The sequence below is a fragment of the Lepisosteus oculatus genome, chromosome 7 (genome assembly GCF_040954835.1).
Source record: "Lepisosteus oculatus isolate fLepOcu1 chromosome 7, fLepOcu1.hap2, whole genome shotgun sequence".
NCBI lineage: Eukaryota > Metazoa > Chordata > Actinopteri > Semionotiformes > Lepisosteidae > Lepisosteus > Lepisosteus oculatus.
The window spans coordinates 49,636,314-49,658,829 of NC_090702.1; the positions used below are offsets into that span (position 1 = coordinate 49,636,314).

Sequence of the window (22,516 nt, forward strand, 5' to 3'; positions counted from 1 at the left end):
AAACATAACGGATAATGAGCTATACTCTAATTTCCCAAGATGTGGGACATACAGTACCTTACTTTAGTAATGATTCAGAGGAATCGCCCAAAATAGCACATTTTTCAAAATGTGCTGTATCTTTATTTTAAAAAATAAGATCCACAGTTATTGGCATCCTTGTTTTCAGTAGTTTGTGCACCATCCCCTTGCAGGGATAACAGCACTGTTTCTAGAGAGTTTTGTGAAATTGGAGAACACATCAGGGGGGGATCTTTCCATTCCTCCATGTGGAATCTTTCCAGATGCTTGATCTCTTTTCATCCGTGCTCATGGACTGCCCTCTTCAAGTCCAAGCACAGGTTGTCTGTGGCGTTGAGGTCCAGAGCTGTTCTTATTTTCGTCAGCTAACCATTTCTTTATGGATTTTGTCGTGGGTTTGGAGTCATCATCTTGCTGGAAGATCCACCTGTGGCCGTGTTTAAGCCTCCTGGAATTAAAAAAGAAACCCAACAGGTTTTTGTCTAAAACGCCCTGGTGCTAGGTTGAGTCCTTGCATCAGCTTGCATGCATGCAAATCCTTCTTTCCACAACAGACCACCGCTGGTGTGCGGACCCAAAGAGCTCTCATTTCAGCTCGTGTGCCCAGAGAGCTTGGGTCCGATCCAGGTGCCAATGACTTTTTGCAAACTCCAGGAACTTGTTGGTGCTCACAGTAAATGTTTATTTCTGGCAGCCCTTTCAAGTAGCTTATTGTTATGGAGGTGACGTCTTAACTGTAGATTTGTTGACCCTAAGCTGTTCTCCAGCTGTGGCCCTTGGATTTTTCTGTGCGTCCTTAACCACCCTCCTCACTGTGCGTGAGGGCGAGATACTGTACGCTTGCGGCTGTACACCAGGCGTGTTTACAGCTGTTTCAGTGCTTTTTATTTTACTTACTTCTTTATTATTGCCCGAATAGTATTAGGTGTATTTAGTTGTTTTTTTTTGTACCCGTTGCCTGAAATGTGAGGTTCAGCAAGCATTTGTCTTTTTCATTTGGAAGTTCTTTGCCTTTCCCTATGGTGATGGATGGGTAACAGAGGAATTTTACATGTGTGTTACTGCTGTTTTATACCCCATTGAAACAGGGCACCATGTTGTAGACCACAATATGGTTCTTTAAGACTGAGATGAACATTAAAAGTAGAATGTTATTTAAAACTTTGTTTGATTCTACTCATAACAATCTTTAGGGGTGCCCATCACTTCAACACCTGTCTTCTTGTGAAATAAAATGACTTGTTAACAGAATCCTTTTTTTTCTGAGCAGTTGTGTTAGAATACAAGAATATAGTTTTTCCAGTTTGTTCAGCATAAAATACAGTTCATTACCTCTGGTTGTTTATTTTATACAGTGCTTTAGGCATACATTCATAAAGGGTGCCTGTTGCTGAAGCTGGTATCCTGTTTCTGGATGAAACCAGTGGATGTCGTCCAGTTAACTACTGAAAAGCTAATGGGCTGGACAGGCCAAATAGCTTCTTTGTAAAAGTGCCTTTATTCCAGGCCTTTTTCTGAAAGGAAAAACAATACAAAGGGTGATTTGGTGATGTTAAATTTTTAAGTGCCGACTATATGCTGTCTCTGGTGTAGTGTGGCAATTGAGTGTGGGTTTAAAAACAACAGCATGAAGAACACCCACTTTCAAGAGCTTTAACTGCTGATGCAAAACAACCTGTCATGTGGTTTTGATTTCAGGAACAGTGTCATCCAATCTGACAGATTTTCTTTTTACACAGGCGATTAATGGGAATGGAAAATAATCTGGCAGTTAATCTGTGTTTTGTTCAGAACTAAAAAGGGAGAAAATGATAGCACCATTTAATGAAGTGTCTGCACACAAACACTTTTATGCGTTTTGACAATACTGCATTTGGAGAAACGCTGGTAGGATCTCCTCCTGATATGAAGCAGATGTTTTGGTGAGTTTGCTGTGGTTTTGTTTTATGAGGTACATTGACAGGGTTGCTTAGCTTAGTAGGGTTTGCCTTATGGGCAATAGAGGAGTTGGAACAGACTGAATTAGCCTTTTTTTTTTAAATGAGCTTTGTTTAATTGCTTCGTCAAATGGTCTTGCTGAAAGGTGATTTTTGCATTCTTTATGAAAATACACCACCGATGTAATGAAATGCACAGCCTGATTTAAAAAAAAAAAGGTTGACGAAAGTGCATGTCCCTGTTTTATAAATCATTCCACATGACAAACATGACGGCAGAAATTCAATTAATTATCGTTTTGATGGCCTGAGCATTATTGATTTAAATTATAAAGGTCTTGATGGAGTTACTTGAATGATGTTGCTAATCACGTTCTGAATTGTAGGTGCTGAAGTGTTACAGTAATGAGGAAATGATTTACAGCAGTAAGCAGTATTGTACATTCTTGTGAGCTTGCTTTATGGTAAATTTAATTATACCGTAACTGGGAAGTGAAACACTGTCATGATTTTTAATGAACTCTTTATATGGCAGTTTTCACCCCTGTATTTTAAATAGCTGATGACCATATCCTAAGGGATTATTTTTTCTAGGTGTACTTTTTCAAATGTGCAAACATGTCTAAACTTTTTCTTAAAACTTCCTGTTTTATTATACAGGCAAAAAAGATTCCTGTTATATGGAAGTTTTTCTAGACTGCAGATTAATACAACATGAGCCAAAACTGAACATTTGGAAAAATGTGCAAAGAAATAAAATATTATTTAGTTTTTGATGCACTTGTGCTTGTATGAAGTTTGTTTCCTTGCTGATAGTTGCGGATTTTGAGTATTTAAGCACTCATTTAGAAAGATGTTAAACCAAAACTGCATCCTTATGATAGAAATGCAACTCTCCAGATACTACAAGATCTTATAGCACACTATAATGTATTGGAGGCTTCCAATTCGGTCACTTTAGAAAGTATTCTGGTGTCATGTTTACTACTAATTTCATTTCGAGTTGTAGGCCTCTTCATTACAAAAGAAGATGATCCTGTCAGGAAGATCTTCACTTGTGAATGACAGTGTTATTAAAATTATGAGGGATACAGCCAGAGCTAACGAGCTTTTTATAATGGGTTTGTTAAAAACAGGAGGTAAAAGTGAGTTTACAGTCCCTTCCCAATACTCACTGATACAAAAGTGATAGTCTGTTGTAGCTTTTTGTCTATTATAACGACACAAATGCATGAAAAATGTGGTAAATCGGTTAAATGTACGGTATTATGTCTTCTTTTTTTCAGTTTGGCTTCCAGTTTTATTTCATGTGCTTTGTGATATTAAAGAAGATGTGCGGTTTTCATTACAGTGGCCTTTCTAAGCTCCCTTTAAAATGCCTATACTTCAGTCTCTAGCAGACCCTGAGATTCCACTCGGGGGCAAATGCACAGGTTTGGCGGTTTTAAAGCAGCATTCAGTGGGAAGTATGAAAGATCATCAAGTACTGCATATCATACGTTCGATGGGTGGTAAAAATACAGTGAGGGTTTAACCTTTCCAGTTATTACAGTTAATGCATCTTGAAAGAGGGGGTCAGTAGACAAGTCACAAGGTTATGATTTTGTACAGATAACGTTGCAGTACAGATTATGTATAAACTGACCTGAAAGAGCAGCCTGAGCTCAGGGGATGATGATCCTTATGAAATTTTATGCCATCTTTATTAGACTGCCTAAAAGCTTTCCTGTGGAATCCCTAAGCAACATGGAGCTTAAATGGAGCATTACTTATTTAGGAATTATGTAACATGTTAAATCCATTTATTGTTATGAGGTGTTTGAAAATGTTACTAACAGGATGCATCGACATATCAAATGATTCTCCAAAGACCCTAATGATGTTTTTTTGTTATACAGACACATTAAAAGCCTTCCTCTTTCCCTGGATTGCAACAACATTGTTGATGTGAGGAATTCTAATGTGATTTTTGCTCTACATTTCAGCTACGGTGTAGAGTAGATGTGCTAATTTTGTTTAATTATCTAATTCCTGGTTATTCCATGAAGACTTAAACAATGAGTTTGGCTGAAACACAAATTAAGTAGAAGAGTAAATTTACTGTCCAGACCTTTTACTGGCTTAATGCCCTTTACGGTTGTATTTTTGGTATTAGTGAGCATTTAATATTTCACTGTGTTCTGTCATAGAGGCAATTTAATACAGGCGGTTCCCCATTAAACACTAGGTTAAGTACCAGAAAAGTGCAACGTAGAGCTAAATGACATACGTGGGGAAAATTTCCCCTTAAAATAATATAAAATACGACAGGGATCATAGCAACATAGACTTAGCCTGTGTTAATCAATGTGAGCAATTTTGTCGCATATGAAACAAAGGAATATAGCAGGGATCAGAAAATGGGGAAATTGTTTCAAGGAGTCCAAGTAGTTTACTGTACAAGACGAAAGCATATTTAGATCCACATCTGATTTCAGGGACTTGACAACATTTTTATCACAGAACACCTAACTAAAAACACATTATTAGCATTTATAAAATATCCCTTTCATTATATTAAAATATTTTTTTGTGATTAAAACTTAATAGAAAATCATTTATGTAGCATTAAATTATTTTTTTTACCTAAGCCTATTGTGCATTTTTTTTAAAACATTTTAACAGCCATTTTGGTGTGAAGAAGCTTGTTAAACAGTCTCATTCTCCCGTTTTTTAGCCCATATCTTGCCGAGAGTCAGTGAATCTGTCTCTGGGTAGCCCCGATTGGTTTCCTTTTCATTGCATCAGCTTCTGAACTCCTAACCCTCATTTGAGCTGCAGGCTTTCCCCTGAGCTGGGGCTACGCTGATCGGCGTGTTCGTCTTCTGCAGATGCTCTCTCCATAGAGAGCTACAGTAGCAACTGTTCCACGTTTGTATTATAGCATTCCTGGTCCTGTCATTTTCACCTCCAAATTCTTTAAACCTTGCCTTGCTTTACCTTCAGTGTCTTCTGCCGTTTTTATGTATGCTGTACATGCACTCGTAGGAGGAAGTCCCAAAGAACTTCCAATATCCGAAATCTGCTAAACCATCTAGTTTATCATCCACCCATCCATCCAGTAACACTACTGTGCATCTTCTAACATTCAGTGCTTACACCGTCGCTCACAGTATGCTTTAAATTGACTGTTTTAAAGTGTCTCCAGAATGTTATACATTGAGATCAACATTATGTAAGACATAAGTCGATAATGACAAGTGGCATTTTTACATTTGCTTACTCAATATGTTGAAGGTTTGGAGAGAAAGTTATAAAGGGCATCCTCTTTATAACAAGAGAAGCAGTGTTTAAATAAATGTCATTTGTGCTTTCAGTCTTAGCTTCTCTTAGTTTAATTTTGAGTATTTATCAAACTGAAAGGGTTTCTGTGATTTGGACTGTGAATGTGGAACAGCCCTCATTAACACAGATGTGTTACAAAGTGGCGCAACAGTGTGTATTTTGTTAAAGATGAGTTTTGTGCAGCACCTACCTGCTTGGGTTTTCTCCGTAACTTTTAAATGATTCCTCAGAGAGGGAAATAAGGTGCAGTCAAAATGAAGGTGGCACATCTTGGAGTGCTTTAATCCAGTTTTATCTAAATCTGGTATGTACCATACATATGATTATTTCTGCTCCATATGGTGAGAAGTAATGTCCACTGCTGAGTGTAATAAAACCTGTCAAATGTGAATACTAATATTTAAATAAAATAAAAAGTTGAAAAAATTGTGGAATGACAAAATGGGCTTGTGGAAAGTGTGAGAAAATAGGGGGCCATCACTATACATAAACTGCAGTTGGCAGTGACTTGCCTTTAGGGTCTTTGATGCTCAGGTAGGACACCTTTCTTGCCCCTGCATCACAGACGTCAGCCACCAGCAGGCCAGCTTGTATTTCGCTACAGTTCAGAGGTCAGCCTGACTGTAAGGGTACTGCTGCAGCCCTCCTCTCCTTCCAGGAGCTTATTCTTTGGGTGGTGCCACCCATCCCCCAGGGTGTCAAAACAGGTGCACCCCACCTACTGGCCAACTTGCTCACCCTTCTGTGTGTCCAAGGGCTCCTGTTCTGAGCTCGGTTGTTTCTGTTACCAGGCCAGGACTTACTCTCCTCTTTTATTCTAATATTTGCGCAGTGCCTTTCATGGTACGGTACACCGTGTTCAGTAAAACTGTCAAACTAGTTTGGTATACACAAATTAAACTGAATTAAAAGCTGAAGTAGAAAAGTGGGGTTTTAGACGGGATGTGAAAGGGCTGATATATGTGCCAGATCTAGGCTAATATGGGAATTTCTTTGATATGAGTCACATACATAGTTTTATTTTTTGCACTGATCCCCAGAGGCTTCCTAGGATTGAATGCATTAAACTAAAAAGACTTTCTCATGTAATTTGGGCACTTTAATTAAAATTCCCCCCTTTTATTGAATCAAATGTATTTTTATATTGATCCCTCTTATTAAAGACTCTACGCCGTACAGTTAAGTTAGCTTAAGCATTTTTGAAATGTAACTTTTACATTACTTCAAATATTTCTTTACGCCTGCCAAATAGCTTCTGACCATTTATAATTACTGTATATCTCAAAGTGCAAAAATCAGGATACTAGATTTCTGCATAACTCTATAAAAACTGCCCTATATAGAATAATTAATTTTTTCAGACTTTTTGATGATTTTTATACAACACACAACTGGAAAAACTCCAAGATACCTATCCTATTATGCTGCATGGATAGTATGTAATACCTCGATTGCTCCTCATACTTGCTGTCCCCAAATACTTATGAATATCTCTTGGTATCCTCTCTTCCTGTATCCTTTGCACCGTCCGCAAGATCACACACATACGTTAGGCTTGTGGATGAAAGCATGCATAATTTTATAAATGACATTATTTTGTGCTGCTTCTTCTTCCAGCTGCTTCTTTCTGCAGCTGTTAACCTGGGTTCCAAACATACATATTGGTTGACTCAGTGAAGGAGTGTGTGTCTGTCTGTGTGTATTCCCTGTGTGAAGTGATAGGAAGACGGGGCGGCTCATCCAGTCCAAGGGACTTTGAGCTAGAAAGAAAGAATTACAGAAATAAATGGAGCACATCTAAACTTGAGGCTAAATTGACAGTAACTTATGGAAATGTGTTAAAAAAGAATCACTGTGTGCGCAAGTTAGTAAATCAATCTTGAATAACGAGGAACACATTATATTAAGGACTTCACATTGCTGTTTAGATCTGGGGTGCACTAGCCATGCTTTTTTGTAGTACTGTATTTATGCAGTTAAATAGGCATGCAGTCAGAAATCTTTAAACATCTCAAGAAAGCTGAAGAAAAATAAACCTTTGAGCTGTCAGCTCTAGTAAGGTTCAAACCATGCGCTACAATAACTTAGAGAGGAACGGATTCCGAGGGATTTAGTTTTGAAGTGTAGTATTTGCTCCTGTGCTAAGTTTTATCCTCCCATTCCCTCATTTCTTTTCCATTTACTTCTAGCTTTGACTTCAGGATTGAGTTTACTCCGTCTCCACTGCTGGCCACCCTGGCATTGTGTGCTTTGTATGCTCGATTGCACAAAGTTCACTGTGCCTGATCATTAAATAGTGGTAGTTTTCTCCACCGGGATATTATTAGCCCATGTTTCAAGGTTTTAAGTGCGCTGAACGGTATAATTTGTTGGCTGTGGCCCATCAACCTAACAAAGGATTTCCCATGCCGTTTAAATTTAATGTAGCAAAGAGATGAAGTTGTTGTGTGATATGCACCGAACCCACTTAAGGTAGTGAAAGCCCAAATAGAATCTTATATGGTAGACATTATATACTGCATGCTAATTCTGTTTCGACTGACCATTGTGCAATCTCTTGTTTCCTAAGTGTATTAATTATACATTTGGGAAAGCCATACAGTATGTTATGTGATATACTATTGTATATTGTATAAGAACTTTGTGGAGACTTTGGGAGAAATGTTTTTTCAGCCGTTTTGTGAATAGGCTTTTCCCTAACCCTATCAGCTTGTACGTTAATCGGTAATCAGTGGCTATATGCCATTTCTGGTTTTGTGCGTGTATGCGAGCAGCCAGGCTGAAAATGGAGTTGTGTAACCTCGTGCAAACTGTGCAGTGAGCCCCCCCCTCCTTCACACTGATGGTTTTCTGAGATTTGACAGTATATTTGTATGGCACCAGCAGATTTTGCCCTTGTTGGAAAAGGTTACGCACTGAAAAACTTTGATTAACTAAAAAGCCTTTTATTTTCCAAAAAGTCCACTTCTGTACGATGACACAATTGAGGGTATTAAGACATCTGTAATTCCTACATGTGAGTAATCCAGAGAAGATGATGTTACGGATTTAGGTGACTGAGAAGTGTCTCTTAGATTTCAGATCAAGTTTGTGACACTGGGAAGGGTGAACACTTCAAACCTCAAAGCTGAGAGGATGTTTGCTGAGGTCTGGGGGTCCCTTGAGCAGAAACAATTGTAAAGTTTATCTTAGTTTGCCTAGGGAAGTTGTGGGTTAATGATTGCAAAGGACAAAACAAACAAGATCACATTATAGAGCTCAGAGAGGACAAAGAAGAAAGAGGAGGAAGAAACAAAGAAAAGAGAGAGTTCGCAGAAGTTGGGACTTGAAGCTTGCGCCAGGCGAGAGCACTTACTGTACTTCTTGATCATTCATATCACACCTGACTGGAGCTAAGCATTTGAACCTTGCTAGAGAGAGAGTGCTATTCTGTGTTTTTAGGGAACTTGAGCTTCCCGGGTAAACAATACCTCAGTTAGGAATGTCTTTCCAGCTTAGGGTGCATTTTTATGGATTGGGATATAGGCTTCCGTTTATTTTGTGGCATCCGAGGTGTAGAGAGAGATTTAACTGCAGGTTGCTTTGTATTTAGTTAGAAGGCAGCTTGTCTCTTACAGTATGTGGCCTCTGTAGGCATTAAGAGTTTAGTGCTTAGTAGCAGGTTTCTGGGTGACTCTGAAACGCCTTGTTAGTAAATACTGTACATAAGGTAACTTGTATGTTGTATGTAGCATAGTTTGTGTTTTGTCATTGTAATAAATATTTGTTTTTACCAAGTGTGCCTAAATTATTACTCCTTTCACCAAAGCTGTGCCGGAGAACCAAGAATTCACGTGCCTCCAGTTATACCAACTGCTCAGGTATATTGCTAGGAATCGCTTACAAGTTGGGGGTTATGAATAATTATTTCACTTATTGACTAAACCTCTCGGTCAATTCCTGATTTTCACCAGTTTCGTAGCCCCCCCATCTGTAACAATATCATACGTACAGTATGTAGAGCCTGTACATTCTGTAGTTGGAATGTAAAGGTTAGTACTGAGAGGAGGCTGTTCAGCCCATCTAGCCTGTTTGGTAGAGAGCAGCTAACTGATCCAGAGCTCTCAATCAGTCTTTCTTTAGCTTCTTGAAAGAAGCTTCAACAACTTGAAGCTTCAACTGGGTAGCTTGTGAACATAACCTCCTTTCAAGAAGTTAACATTCTGTACGAGTGAATCGAACGGTAGGACTGATTTGAGCTTTTGTCCACCAGAATTTATGGTACTTGAGGTAGTTTCTTACACATTTGAATCTTTTTCAAAGTCCCAAAAAATGTGTTGAGGAGACGGTGATGCATCCTCAATCAATATTTAAAATACAGAACAACTGCTTTTTGTACTTACAGCGCTTTTTAACACTTGGCTCAACTTAAACGAGAAGGTGGATAACTATGAGTCGAGAGTTTAGTTTTTCTAAAGTTTTCACTATTAAGAAAACGGCTTTTATGCATTTGCGCATGATGGCCTTTTCCTAATCATTCAAAGAATTAGCACATTCAGATTTTCTCCCAGAATAGCTTATTCGTTTGATAAGTTGCTGCCTTCCCATCTCCCGTGCACCTGTCCTTGGTCTCATTTGCCCTTCAGTGTGTAGAGCAGATTGTGGGTGATCCAGCAGACCCACCTGTGGGCCCTCTGCAGTACAAGGCGAAGGCTTCAAATCAAGTTCAGCTCTGTTCTTGTGCAAAACAGAGCTATTGAACACTTGGAGCCGATATACTGAATATCTACCTGCAGATCAAAGCAATCCAAGGCCAGGTGTAGCTCCTGCTTTGCGCCTACATGACCCTTCTTATAGAGTGAAGATTCTGCTCCCTGCCCTTCGCTGGAAATACTCTGCCGAGGTGACTTGACAACTTCCTCTGGCTCAGCTCCCGGGATTACAGTGTTCATAGAGAGAGCTTTCGTACAGCAGGGGGAATAGGCAGGAAATGATTTCACATTTAAGAGCAAAACAATTGCATTCTCCTAAAAGAAAACAGAATGTTTTTGGTCCTTTTTAAAAATGAGTAATGTTTAAAAGTAAATTGTATGGTGACATACTGTAAATATGTTGGTAGGGTAAAAATCAATCTGTCTTTTACCCTACGTATCGCTGGAAATACAACTGATATTAAACTTAACTGAATTTAACTGAACTGTTTATTTGACTTAGCAGCAATGTCCATGTTATTATGCCTGAAACATTTACTCTGCACGCTGAAGAATTGCTAAGATAATAGTTTGTAGAGATATTCCAAATTGTGTGTGTTGGGGGGAAAACAGTGGGGTGTTTATATGTGCAAGAGTTTCATTCTTTCTCTTAATTATCATTTCATTTCTGTCAGAAAACCCAAGTGATTTTATCAATAAAAATATCTCTACTAAACTTGCAATTAATATGGATTTTTGTGTACAAAATGTAAAGCTCTGACTTTAACTAGAAACAACTGTTTGCCCTGGCTAATTTGTGACTGTTAGGTTGGAATCCACGAAGCAATGTTTAAAATGCAAATAAAATCTTAATACATATGTAATGCCAAGAGAAGTTCAAGTGTTTAAAAAAACATTACGGCCCAGAGGTATACAGATGTCGGGGTCAAGGGCCCTAAAACACAATGTAGTTAGTTCTGCAGAGATGTTTCAGAAGGGCAGTAACAGTCCTAATTAATGTGGGCCGATCTTCCCTTTCCATCCGTGAAGAGAAAAGTGTGTAATTAATGTACATTTCCTGCCAGGTTTTCAGTTGATCAGCAGGGGGAGGGGACATGAGCCGCAGTCAGTTCTGCACATTTTCGCTGCCCTTTTTTGCTCTTGCTTGGCTGGAGCTGCTACTCTTTGTCCAGATCTCCACGCGTTTCGTGCGGCATCATTCCTGTATTCTTATCTGCTGAGATATGCGTTGAATGAATCTGCTTTTTTACCTTGTAATTGAGGTCTCCTAGCAAGTTACCAAAATAATGAGTGAACTATATTCATTCCAGTTTAAGTTGGAAAAGCTGGTTATTTTATTATGTTTTCCTTCTCCTCCTTTAGTTTTTAATTTGACTTCCGTGTCTTGTGAGCAACCGGAAAACTGCTTATACAGTTCAGCCATATATCAAGATCACGGGTTTATAGTGGACTAATAACAGCAGAGCTAGGAGCTCAAAGTGTGCCCGAAGAAACTGTGAAAACCTAAATAGGTTCCTACAAGATTCCAACACAATAAGTCAAGCTTTTGAAAGGGGTGTATAGACCTAATTACAGGTGAGCTGCATTTTTGTGTGGCACAAGCTTGTTTTCCATGGAGCAATCTCTTCTGGGATCCTGGTGATACATTTTGTGCTTGTTGTGACTGGAGAGTAGTCAAACTTTAAAAACAAAACCAAATTTAATCAGACGAGCAATTTTATTTATCTTTTTTTACTAGCTTGTTTATAGGTCCCTGGGCGGTTAGTATTTCAATGGGAGATAGTCCATGAGTATAAATTCTACAAGTAGTAAATGAGAACATTTTTAGTTGATGCAAGCCACCATGAAGATTCTTATGGGAGAACTACTGGAATTCCTTACATATCAGCCTGCTGCAGAGATGACTGCTGTAGTTACCCTTTCTATATGGATTCGTCTTGTAGTATCATTACGAGAGTTTGGGGAGAGGGTGCGAAACATACTCTCATTGCTTGATACGTTTAAAGTATCTCATGTGATGTGTTAATTTGAAATGTAGGGTAAACCAGTTTTTTTTTCCCCATTGTGGTTTGTAAGTGCCAGTTTGTTGTTAAATTTGGATAAAATTAATATTTAGTGGAACCTCCCTCATTAAAAATTTGCTATGCAGAAATTGTTCTGAAGTCCTAAACTTTAGGAAGTGGGGAAAAAAAAAACAGTACACAGTAACAGTACAGGTAACGAGTTTATTCCATGCTGAAAAGAAAAGAAAGGAAACAACGTTTCAGCTGTGGAGCCTTCTTCAGGTGTGGAGGCTCCACAGGTCCCTACTTGAACTACTACACAGTCACTATGAATATGACATACTCCTGTTACAGAATAAGACAAGCAGGTTAAAAGGCTTTTAAGGTATTGCAGAAAATCAAGTATTTTATTGTTCTGATCTGTGCTGTAAGTCCAATAAGAACACTTGAAATGACAGGAGGCTATTTGGCCCATCTGGGCCAATTGGTAGTAGTAAATTGATCCAGGAGTCACCTCCAGCTAATTCCTGAAGGAAGCCAAGGGTGTTGGCTTCAACCCCCCGGTCTGGGTAGTTCGTTCCACACTCCAGATTCCTTTGGGTAAACAAATGCCTCCTGTTCTTGGTTTTAAATGCACTGCAACGCAGTTTCCACTTGTGCCCTCTGGTTCCTTTTTCACTGTTGATTCTGTAGAAGTCCGCTGGGCTGACTTAGTCAGTGCCGTTGAGGGTTTTGAATACTTGTCGTAGGAGAACTGACGGAAGAGATGGTGAGAATTTCATGGCTTCTCGAACTGTTGTGCTCTTTAGCACTGAGGCACTGGTGCTGTCTGGATTCACAGATCCAGCATGTTAAGTGGTCCATTTCAAGTCAAACTGGACATGTCAGTAACTGTGGAGAAGGAGTAAGCTCTTTGCTGCTTTTTCTAAGAAAACGACACATTTTCACTTTGCCCATGCTAGTTGTTTTTTTGCAGTAACTCTGGCTAGTGACAGTTGTGAATGCCATCTTAATATAAATATCAAGATCGCTACAGTCTTTTTACAGACTGCAGAGCTTTGTGCAAGCTTTCATTTTTTACTGTATATAGTAATCATGGACTTTGCTGAGTGTGGAGTGTGCAAAAATCTAACGTGTATTGTGATTTGTCCCTCTTTTACAATCTTCCAGCCACAACTGCAAGCTCGTGTGTTTGCAGAATAGGAATTATGTGGCAGCAGGTGATGATGTGGGTGAGTAGTACTTTAATTAAATGTTGAGCGATGCACTTCAGATTATCTTCAATAGCTTGGAGGCATTTGGTGGCATCTTTGTAATATTGTTTTCCATTTGTGTGCAGGACTTAAATTCGGGCTTGATGTTTTAATTAAAATGTCAATAGCGCCTTAATTTATTTGTGCGTGGATGTAGATGGAAGATGCAATCGGATATTTATTGAAATTCGTTTTTTAGTAATGCTCGTTAATCTGCATTTTATTTATTTTATTCCTGAAGGGATTCATGCTCTCTGCAATGTATTTGCAAAGGCTACATTTATTGCAGTTAATTGTGCCCTCCTGGAGGGAAGAAGTGTTTAAAACATTAAGTCAGGTAAAATGCAGAGGATTCGCTCTTATTAGTGTAGGAGGGATAAATATCTAGATCTATACTCAAAGGCCACTGAAACATTTAGAAGGTTCTCTGATGCATATAAGGCAATACATTTTCCTACATATTGTTTTCAAATATGTTGATCCTTCTGCTGAAGTGGTGATGACTGTTTGAAAAATGATGATTGGAGCAGTTGCTATTTGCTCAGTAGGGTTTTGTACCTTACAAAATGGATATGCAATTTGGAAGGTTCATGCACTGCCATGCAGTGTTCTGGAGCTGCCTCTGTTCCTCGCTGCTTTCTAGAGTGTGCGCCTGTATTCTTGGTCCTTGTGAACATACTTCTGTATTGTGAGTTCTAACACCTCCTATGTGCCTTTAAAAAGTAGTAGTAAGTAAGCTTTGAATGTTGATCATTTTAAATTTATTTTGATGAGAGTAACGTTGTTTCCTCAATGGCCAAGCGTTTTTCATCCTAGTCATCTGCGTCAAGAGTAGGGTGGAGTTTCTTCAGGGCCCTTCCCTATTGAAATCAGCAGCAAGTACTCACACCAGTTTTCTCGTACTCCCTCTCTGAATATCTCCCTTGTGCATCAGGCCATGTCTGCTCACGGTTTTCTTGCTGTTGTGACACAGGTGCCTGTTTAACACGGGAGAGCTTTAATTTATCGGCGTCCCAAGTGAAGTCTTACATTTTTAAACATTTATTTTAACCATTGATCTCAGGGTGACATTCATTTCTCCTGTTGTGAAGAAACGTATTAATCAGAAGAAAACCCTTTTTGCTAGTACTTTTGTGTCCTGGATAGCATATTAGCACTGTGGCCTCTTGACACTGGGGATCTGGGTTCGATTCCTCACGTGCTACCCTTATAGAATTTGTATGTTCTCCCCGTGTTTACAGTCCAAAGACATACTTGTAGGTTAATTAGCTTTTGGGAAACTCCTCCTGGTGTGTATGTCTGTATGTGCCCTGCGATGGACTGGTGTCCTATCCAGGGTGTATCCTGCTAAGTGTCTGTTGCTTGCCTGGATAGGCTCCATTTCCTCTGTGACCCTGTATTAGATGATGCAGTTAGAAAATGGATGGATGTTGTGACTCTGTACAGTGTATTGGAGCTTTCCTTTTAACATGGGAGAGCTAATTTGAACTGCAAGTTCAGAGTTTCTAGGTTTCATTTTTTTAAAATCATAGTTCCTAAGCGAAAAGATAATTTTGCATTTTTTTCAGTTTTACGTTACCTTTGTAGAGAAACATTGATTTTTCAAAGCTAACTTAACCTTTATGATAGTCATTAAATCTAAAAAAATGCATATGCACGGTCATCAATTTAAAGTTAAAAGCAGTTTTCTCACAGGCTGTACAGAAGATGCCTCCATAATGTATTTTACCCCAGCTTTAGCCAAGAGCTAAACATCTTGCTAAGAGAGTACCTGTGTATAGTAAATGCTGTCTAAGATGCTTTTTCTTATTGATGTTGGATTTAAGATTACCCATTAAACATTGCTAAGCATAACAGGATACAGCCTTCAGAACATTTTTGCTGTGTCTGAATTTGGAAGATTTCTATACAGTTTTTGCTGAGTTTATAAGAGACAATTACATGCAGATAGACTATACACACTGGCATGTTTGCAATATAAAGAAAATTCTTGTTAATAGAAATTTAAATGGTCTTCTTTTTAACGTTTTATTGCTTGAAACCTGCAGTATACTGTACAATATGTTAATGGTGAAAGATTTTCTCATGCTGATGAGAGCTGTTTAGCAAGTGTGTTACAAAGTAGTGTGAATCAACAGAAGAAAAGTTTGTGTAGTGGAATTAAGTCTGCATTCACCTTCTGGTATATACAAGTCACGGTTCATCCTTGTCATGCGTTTTAGATCTTGAGGAGTTTTAGATCTTGAAAATTGTATTTTAGGTGGTGCTTTAAAGGAATTTGGAGTGCTGAATCATGGGAAATGGTTTCTACTGCTGTCTGGGTGGAAAAAACCACTGTAAGGAAGATTAAAGCAGTGGCCTTTAGCCCATCTAGCTTGTTTGTTAGTTGATATTTAATTGATCCAAGGATCTCGCCCAACTACTTCTTGAAAGAAACCATCGGTATCGGCTTCAACAACACGGCTGGGTAGCTTGTTCCACAGTCTCACAACTCCTCATGGTCTCGGCTTACATCTCGGTTTATATGCGTGTCCACCGCAGCTTGCCTTCTGCGGTCATGTACCCAACTCGGGGTGCTTCTGGGCCCTTGCGTGTAGCACCATCTGTCTTCCACATTTCTGGGGACGACCCTGCGACTGTAGGTCTTGACAACTGGAAAGTAGATGAAGCTCAGTGTTTGCAACGGTGTGAACAACATTTCAAGATGAGGGCATTTTGGGAATTCAAGGAAGCCTGCAGTGTCCTTGGCTATGGCATTCATTGAAGTACAGTAGGTGTCTGCACTGCTCAGATCTGTCCGTGTAAAAATAAGTACACTAAATAAGGGGGATGGACTTGGATTCTTGCACTGGAATGTGCAGTAGGAAGTGCTGGGGGAAAGAAACTATCATGGCAGGTATAGTTTACCTCACAGGAAAATCCTGTTCCAAACCCCCTTGGGCTATTTTTTTATTACGTGGGTCACTTATCCCCAGTTTGCTGCAGCAGCTGTAACCTCAGGGCTAAGCTATGTAAGGGGAGTTAGTGCAGAGAGCAAGACCAATGCATTGCAGCCATTCTACATTCATCATTGTAGGCTTTCACACTGTGAAGCTCTTCTCCCGATTTCGCCCCTGTGCTTCATGATCAGATTGACGGGTGAAAATAGTATGTCAAACCATAATATATGTTCCCCATTTCAAATAATCTTCCAGTTCCTATTGGAATCGCAGAGTAATACATCTTATTTTCTGTATTCCTAAAGCAGATCCTAGACTCTGGGACAGTGGCTGGCAGCACCACTGTATAACTGCTTCTGTGTTACACCTGGCTTTGCTCACTAGTTACTGTACATTTGTTCACATCCTGGGCAGTTGTTGTTAATTCTGCCAATAAATCATATTTCTTGACCAGGTCTGAGAGTTTAGGAATAATTTCAGGCAGAACACCCCCCCCACCCCATCTATCAAATCATTTGTTTAAAGCTGTCAGGAAGAAAGGACAAATTAAAAAATGTGTACTTCCAATGCCTTTGATATCGCGTTTTATGCTCACTATGTCTCTCTTTTGTTGGGTCTTTTCCCACTGGTTCTCAAAATACAGCACGTTGTTACTTTTTTCCACAGGAAGAGTTCAGGTTCATGGCTTCTGGCAGTCATGCTTGCAATCAATTACAAACTGAGTGATCACAGGTTTAATTAATAGATATTTAAAGATAAACAAGTTATTTAATCTGTAATGGATAACTTTATAAAATTTTGCGCAGTCATTTTCTTCTGTGTGTCCTACAGTGCACACAGAGGAAAGTATTAAGACCTGTTTTTTTAAACTCTTAGTAATAGATTTAGTTGGGTAAAGTGAGCTTTTTTAGTAAGATACCATTGTCAGCCTTTGCACCTGATCACTTTCAGTGATAGTACATAGAAATGCCTTTTGGCGCCTAGCTTTTTATTTAAAAGTATATACAGTACCCTCAGTTTGCCATGTACAGTTTTGTGACCTTGGTGCAGATGTCTGAAGTCTTTACCCAAATGAATAATTCAGACTTTTTGTCCCAAATACGGTATCATTACTTGACGTATCGGAGGAGACTTACTTCATCCACCACTAAAATACAGCACCTACTGTAACTTCATGACAAAGCAGCGGTTATCCACCATCACTGTACAGCAGATAACAAATTGAATTAAGGAGGAACTTTAAGTGGTCCATATTGTGTAAGGCGAAGGCGGAATTTACTTAAGACACTGGGGTTCACGCCAGTGCCCATGTGCCCTAGAATCTTTAAAAATTGAATTAGTTGTGTCTTCTGCTAAATGTCTCATGTGATGGACAATTACTCCTCCAGTGTATCCTGTCCTTATACTGTGGAAGTGAACCTTTGGAGAGAACAGTAGCAGCCAATTAGTCCACTGACACCATGGGCAGCAACAGTAACCTAGTTTTCATCAGCAGCCTCCCATTCCGGTACTGACCTGCTCTCAGTGTGCTGGAGACTAACCAGGCAGCCATGGGGAGCAAGGTATGACTATGCCCTTGACGTGACGCCACTCTGTCGTAGGGCAGACACACATGCCATCACCTACAGTATATGCATCTAGTGGGCAGTCGAGAGATGTGAGTTAACATGGATCTGCATGTCCAGTTTTGCCCAATTACTAAACAATTTTCTTTCCATAACATGTTCAGTCAACGTAATGACGCCACTGGAGTGTTTGGAGTATTCGCTTTTCATGTGACACATTAGATACAGGTTTTGGCTGTTTCTAGCTAAGTTTGTCTTTAGTTCCATACCTGGAACTAAACTTCCAGAGTGTTTCGTTAAATGCACTGGAGGAGTTGGTTTACATGGCAAACGGCTAAGGAGAACAACAAAAGGGAGAACCCTCCAAGGCACTTCAAAATAATAAATAATAAAAAAATAAAAAGAAGACAATTTAAAAAAAAATGACTATAAATGTATGAACAAGGGGTAGTGAATCTTTAACCAAACAGGCAATGTGTTTTAGTACATCCATAAAGATATTCTTAATTTCAAAGCCCTTGGAAGATTTCTTTTGAATGAATCGCACAGGGTTTTTGCTGAATAAAGTCACGTAGTGATCTATTGAAACAGAAACCCAAACACCATACAGACCCTCAAAGATCAGAGTTGTCCCCTTGTAAACACAAAACTCTTAGCTTAGCCATGTACTGCATCAACAGCAAAACGATCCTTTGCAAAACGTTTCAAGACATACTGTGTATTTACAGGTATCCTATACAATAGCTTGGCCAGCCCTGCTGTGTAATACTGGAATGTAGTGTCTTCTGCTTTGATATACCGGATTTGATTAGGTGAAGTATACATACTTTGCAGTTTGCCGGCGAACTGAAAGAGTAGCTTGAACACCATTACAAGTGATGCATCTACAGTAATCTTGTCATTTAAATTATTACTAGGAGCAGAACTGGTACAGTGCATCAGAGGGATTAATTAGAATTAACGGGATTAATGCTAGTAGTTTTTAATTTGAACTTCAGTACAAATAAATACGTGATTATGGGTTGAAAAAAAACAGGCCCCCTTTCTAAGTTTTTTTTTTTTTATATATAAGGTCTCTGGACCCACCTATGCAAGACAAAAATGAATTCTGGTTAAGTTAAAAATGGAGTAAGTCTCCTGCAAGAAATTCAGTTGTGGTATAATGGAAAAATAGTTAAACTTTTTTATCATATTTGTTTTTTAAAATGCACCAGATGGATACTCCATAGTATATATTAAGTAGATATGTTTTAGAGGATAGGTTTTTGGCAGTGCCAACCATCTTATTGTCAGGTGCCAGACAGCTAAATTGCTGTTTACCTGTGAAGATGAGACACCTATTTTTCCTGGCATGTTTTGGTTGTATTCCAGATGTTTAAATAAAACATTGAATTCCTTAAATATAAAGTTCAGATAAAGCATTCATTCTTGAAAGACATTTTAGTTTCCATGGATGCTGAGCTCATGAAAGAGGCACAGACCAATTGATTTTTTGAGCATACTAGTGAAGTAACATTGGTGCACAGAAGTCAAGAGTTCAAAAGGTGAGGTGATTGTCAGCAGAAACTAATGATCATTTCCATTTTTATTTTCATCAAGAAATCAAGGGACATGAGGGGGGATAAATAAGTTGATTTTGCTGCAGTCTTTCAGTGATGGTAAGATTGTGTTGAAATCTGTAGTTACTGAATCTGACTAGAACCTGAATGCAAAATAGTGTTTGCAGTCTTCATGTAGGCCCCCATCTTAGTGTGTTTCTTCAGCCTTTTTACTCAAGTGGTAATCTAAGCAGTAATCTGAAAAGGTGGCCAAGAAGTATATATTTTATTTTTAGACTTCACTGCTGGAACAACACTGTTCTTCACTGGTTCACTGCTTGCATACGTCAGACACTGTAAAAGACAGCTGTGTTTCAGGCATTCTGTTCTGAGTTGTTATAAAGTGTGTTTGCTCATGGTGACCACGTTTCTCTAGAATCTCTGGAACGTGATGTATTTTTAAATTGCTCTCTTAACTATAAGAAATTAATCTGTAAACAATTGCACATCTGTTAAGGCAAATGGTGATGCAAATCACTAGTCCGTTTACGTTTCCTGACAGCGATCAGCTGTTCACAAGTGAAGCTGCAGATTCACAATGTTTTATGAACTACCGGAAGATAAATGGCAACCTTCAATATATATTTGACCGCAAAAGAGACATCGAAGTTGGTAATAGACTTTTCTCTGTTGCCAAGTATGTTCAAATCAGTGTTTCTCATCAAAAATGCCCTGGTGTCAAATAAATTCAGACTGATCAATAGCTGTAAAAGCAAAATGGCTAATAAGAGTACCTCATTTGTCATGTACAGCAATTAAACATCAAAATTAATCTTGGCCAGTGTATAACATTGTAGAAGTGTTAACTACTTTCAGTTTGTTGGAAAATGGAAAATGGCCTGGGGGTTATGGAGTAATAGGATCTCCCGGTCTTTGCTGGAGTTATGGTAGATCCAGACCTCTGTCGTGTGACAGGAATCATCTTGTTCATGTTCCGAGTCCATTACCATTACTCGGATAATGTGGTTGAGTAGGGGCCGCACAGTATATCTATGTAGTATATCCTATAGGTGATGGTATTCTAATGATAATTTATGCAGAGAACTTAAGGGAAACACATCGCATATTCCTATAAAGAAGATGAAAAGGATACTTTTGTCATCCTCCATCCCTCCCCAGACTCCTGAGAGGGCATGCTCCCCCTGTCTTTTGGGAAAGGATTCCGGCACCCTTCTTCCTACTTGTTCCCTGGAAATTATCGGTGTTCCAGGTGGCCCTGGTCCACCTCAAGTCCACCTTTTCTCAAGTGTGAACATTCGCAAAATTTAACGATGGCCCTGGGCCAAACCAAATTTAAGTCACCTGTTTCAGGTAGAGGACCACACAACTGCTGGTTTTCATCCCGACTGAGCTTAGTTTTCTCATCGAAGTCTTCATTGAACTAAGACCTTTCTTCTCTAAAGTTTGGGATTTTTATTTTCCTTTTGAAATGCAATAGTTAAAAGGTGACCTGCGCCATTTTTAAGAGCTGAAAACAGTTCAAATTGATCTGTACCCTGAGAGCTTGACTGGTACAAACATCTGCAGGTGTGTGGTTCTCCCGGGCCAGGATTAGGAACACTTGACCCGTTTGGTATAATATTATTATTATTATTATTATTATTATTATTAATAAACTTTATTTTATATAGCGCCTTTAAAGGTGGCTTCTCAAAGCACTTTACAGGATGACAATAACAATAAATAAGAAGACTACAACAATAATTAAGAAGATTTCACAAGATAGGACACAATTATAATTACAACAATACAACAATAACAATAGAGGAGGTATGGAACAGGATTGGCAATTGCAAAAAGCCGTGCAATTGCCCCCAGTTTTCCCTTGTAGTGGCACATGCAGTACTTGTGGCTATGGTTTTTAAGAGTTGGAATACATCACTGCATGTTGGTGTGGTAGAATTCTGGCCATCACAGAGGATAGTCACCACCCAGGGCATGAGCTCTTCACCCCACTGCCCTCATGCAAGAGATATAAGAGCATACGGACACTGACCACCAGATTCGTCAATATCTTCTACCCACAAGCATTACCCACTTGTATATGGTCTACTGTTTGTTTGTATATTATCTTGATGCACCGTCTGCATTTTGTGTTTTTACACTTTTTTTTAACAATCGAGACCCTTTCTGTAAGTAAGAATTCCATTGTACCAGTACATGTACCGGTTATAAACGGCAATAAAGTCAGTTAGTTATCAATGGTCTCTAGTGATTAGATCACATCGATAGTAACATTTGTTTTTGTTATGTACATTTAGCAGTTTGGCTGCCGCATTGTATACTATACTTGTCTCTGTAGAATCTAGTATACTCTCGCACAACAAAAATTGTTTGACACTCACCTTTTGTTAGAGAGTAGAATACTGTATGTAATCTTATAATAATAATTGCTTACACTTGTATAGCGCTTTTCTGGACGCTCCACTCAAAGCGCTTTACAGGTAATAGGGACTCCCCTCCACCACCACCAGTGTGCAGCATCCACCTGGATAACATAGAACTGGTTGTATTAATCCTTTCATGTCACGTAAACACTGAGCAGAGTGATGAAAATATAAAATGTGATGAATCTATTGGGCTAATAAGTACTATATGAAGTATAATACCTGCAACATTGCAAGGAGTGAATTATCCATCTGGATTACATTTCTGTGCTCTCATCCCTTCTCATCAGGTCATTTTGCCATTCAGCAGTTCAGTGTTTATCCCCATACTCACATGCATTGTTTGTGCTCTTTGGACTCTGGCCTTGTTTCATTTCCCGAAACGAGGCTCCGCTCCGAACCCTGGGTGACCCTGGCAAACCATGTTTTCTGTTCTGTTGTTTCAAGACTTGGAAGTCAGTCAGCACTTGAGTCCTGCCTTTAAAACACTGCAACTGTGCAGTAGCTTTTAATTCTCTTTACTGTTGTGGTCTTATGGTGATTTAGTGTTTTGTGTTCATCGGCCTTTGTTTGCCTTTGTCCCGTTTTGCTGTAAAATGCCTTGAAAGAGTTGTATGAAAGGTGCTATATAAAATAAATATTCTTCTTGCATATTTACATGACATTCAAAGAGTTGCCTAAAGTTAGTAGGACTTTTCAGTCCAGGAATAAGAACACACTAGGCAATGTTAAAAATGGAGTTACAAAATGTCCAAAATTGTGATGGTTGAGAGCAGACCCTGGGTCAGCATACCTTCA

The 22,516-nt window shown here is 39.0% G+C and overlaps 1 protein-coding gene across 29 annotated transcripts in view; it reads left to right on the plus strand.

Annotated features, from left to right (window-relative positions):
• The window catches only part of plekha5 (pleckstrin homology domain containing, family A member 5), a 171,226-nt gene that overhangs the window by 17,425 nt on the left and 131,285 nt on the right, over positions 1 to 22,516 (plus strand). Inside the window, exon 1 of one of the 29 annotated variants that reach the window (XM_069192680.1) lies at positions 1,912 to 1,943. The exons of the other annotated variants lie outside the window; for them this stretch is intronic. Within the exon in view, the coding sequence (XP_069048781.1) occupies positions 1,927 to 1,943 (17 nt within the window). The 5' untranslated portion in view covers positions 1,912 to 1,926. Of the gene's footprint in view, positions 1 to 1,911; positions 1,944 to 22,516 lie in introns of those variants that run through there. 29 annotated transcript variants of the gene reach the window in all.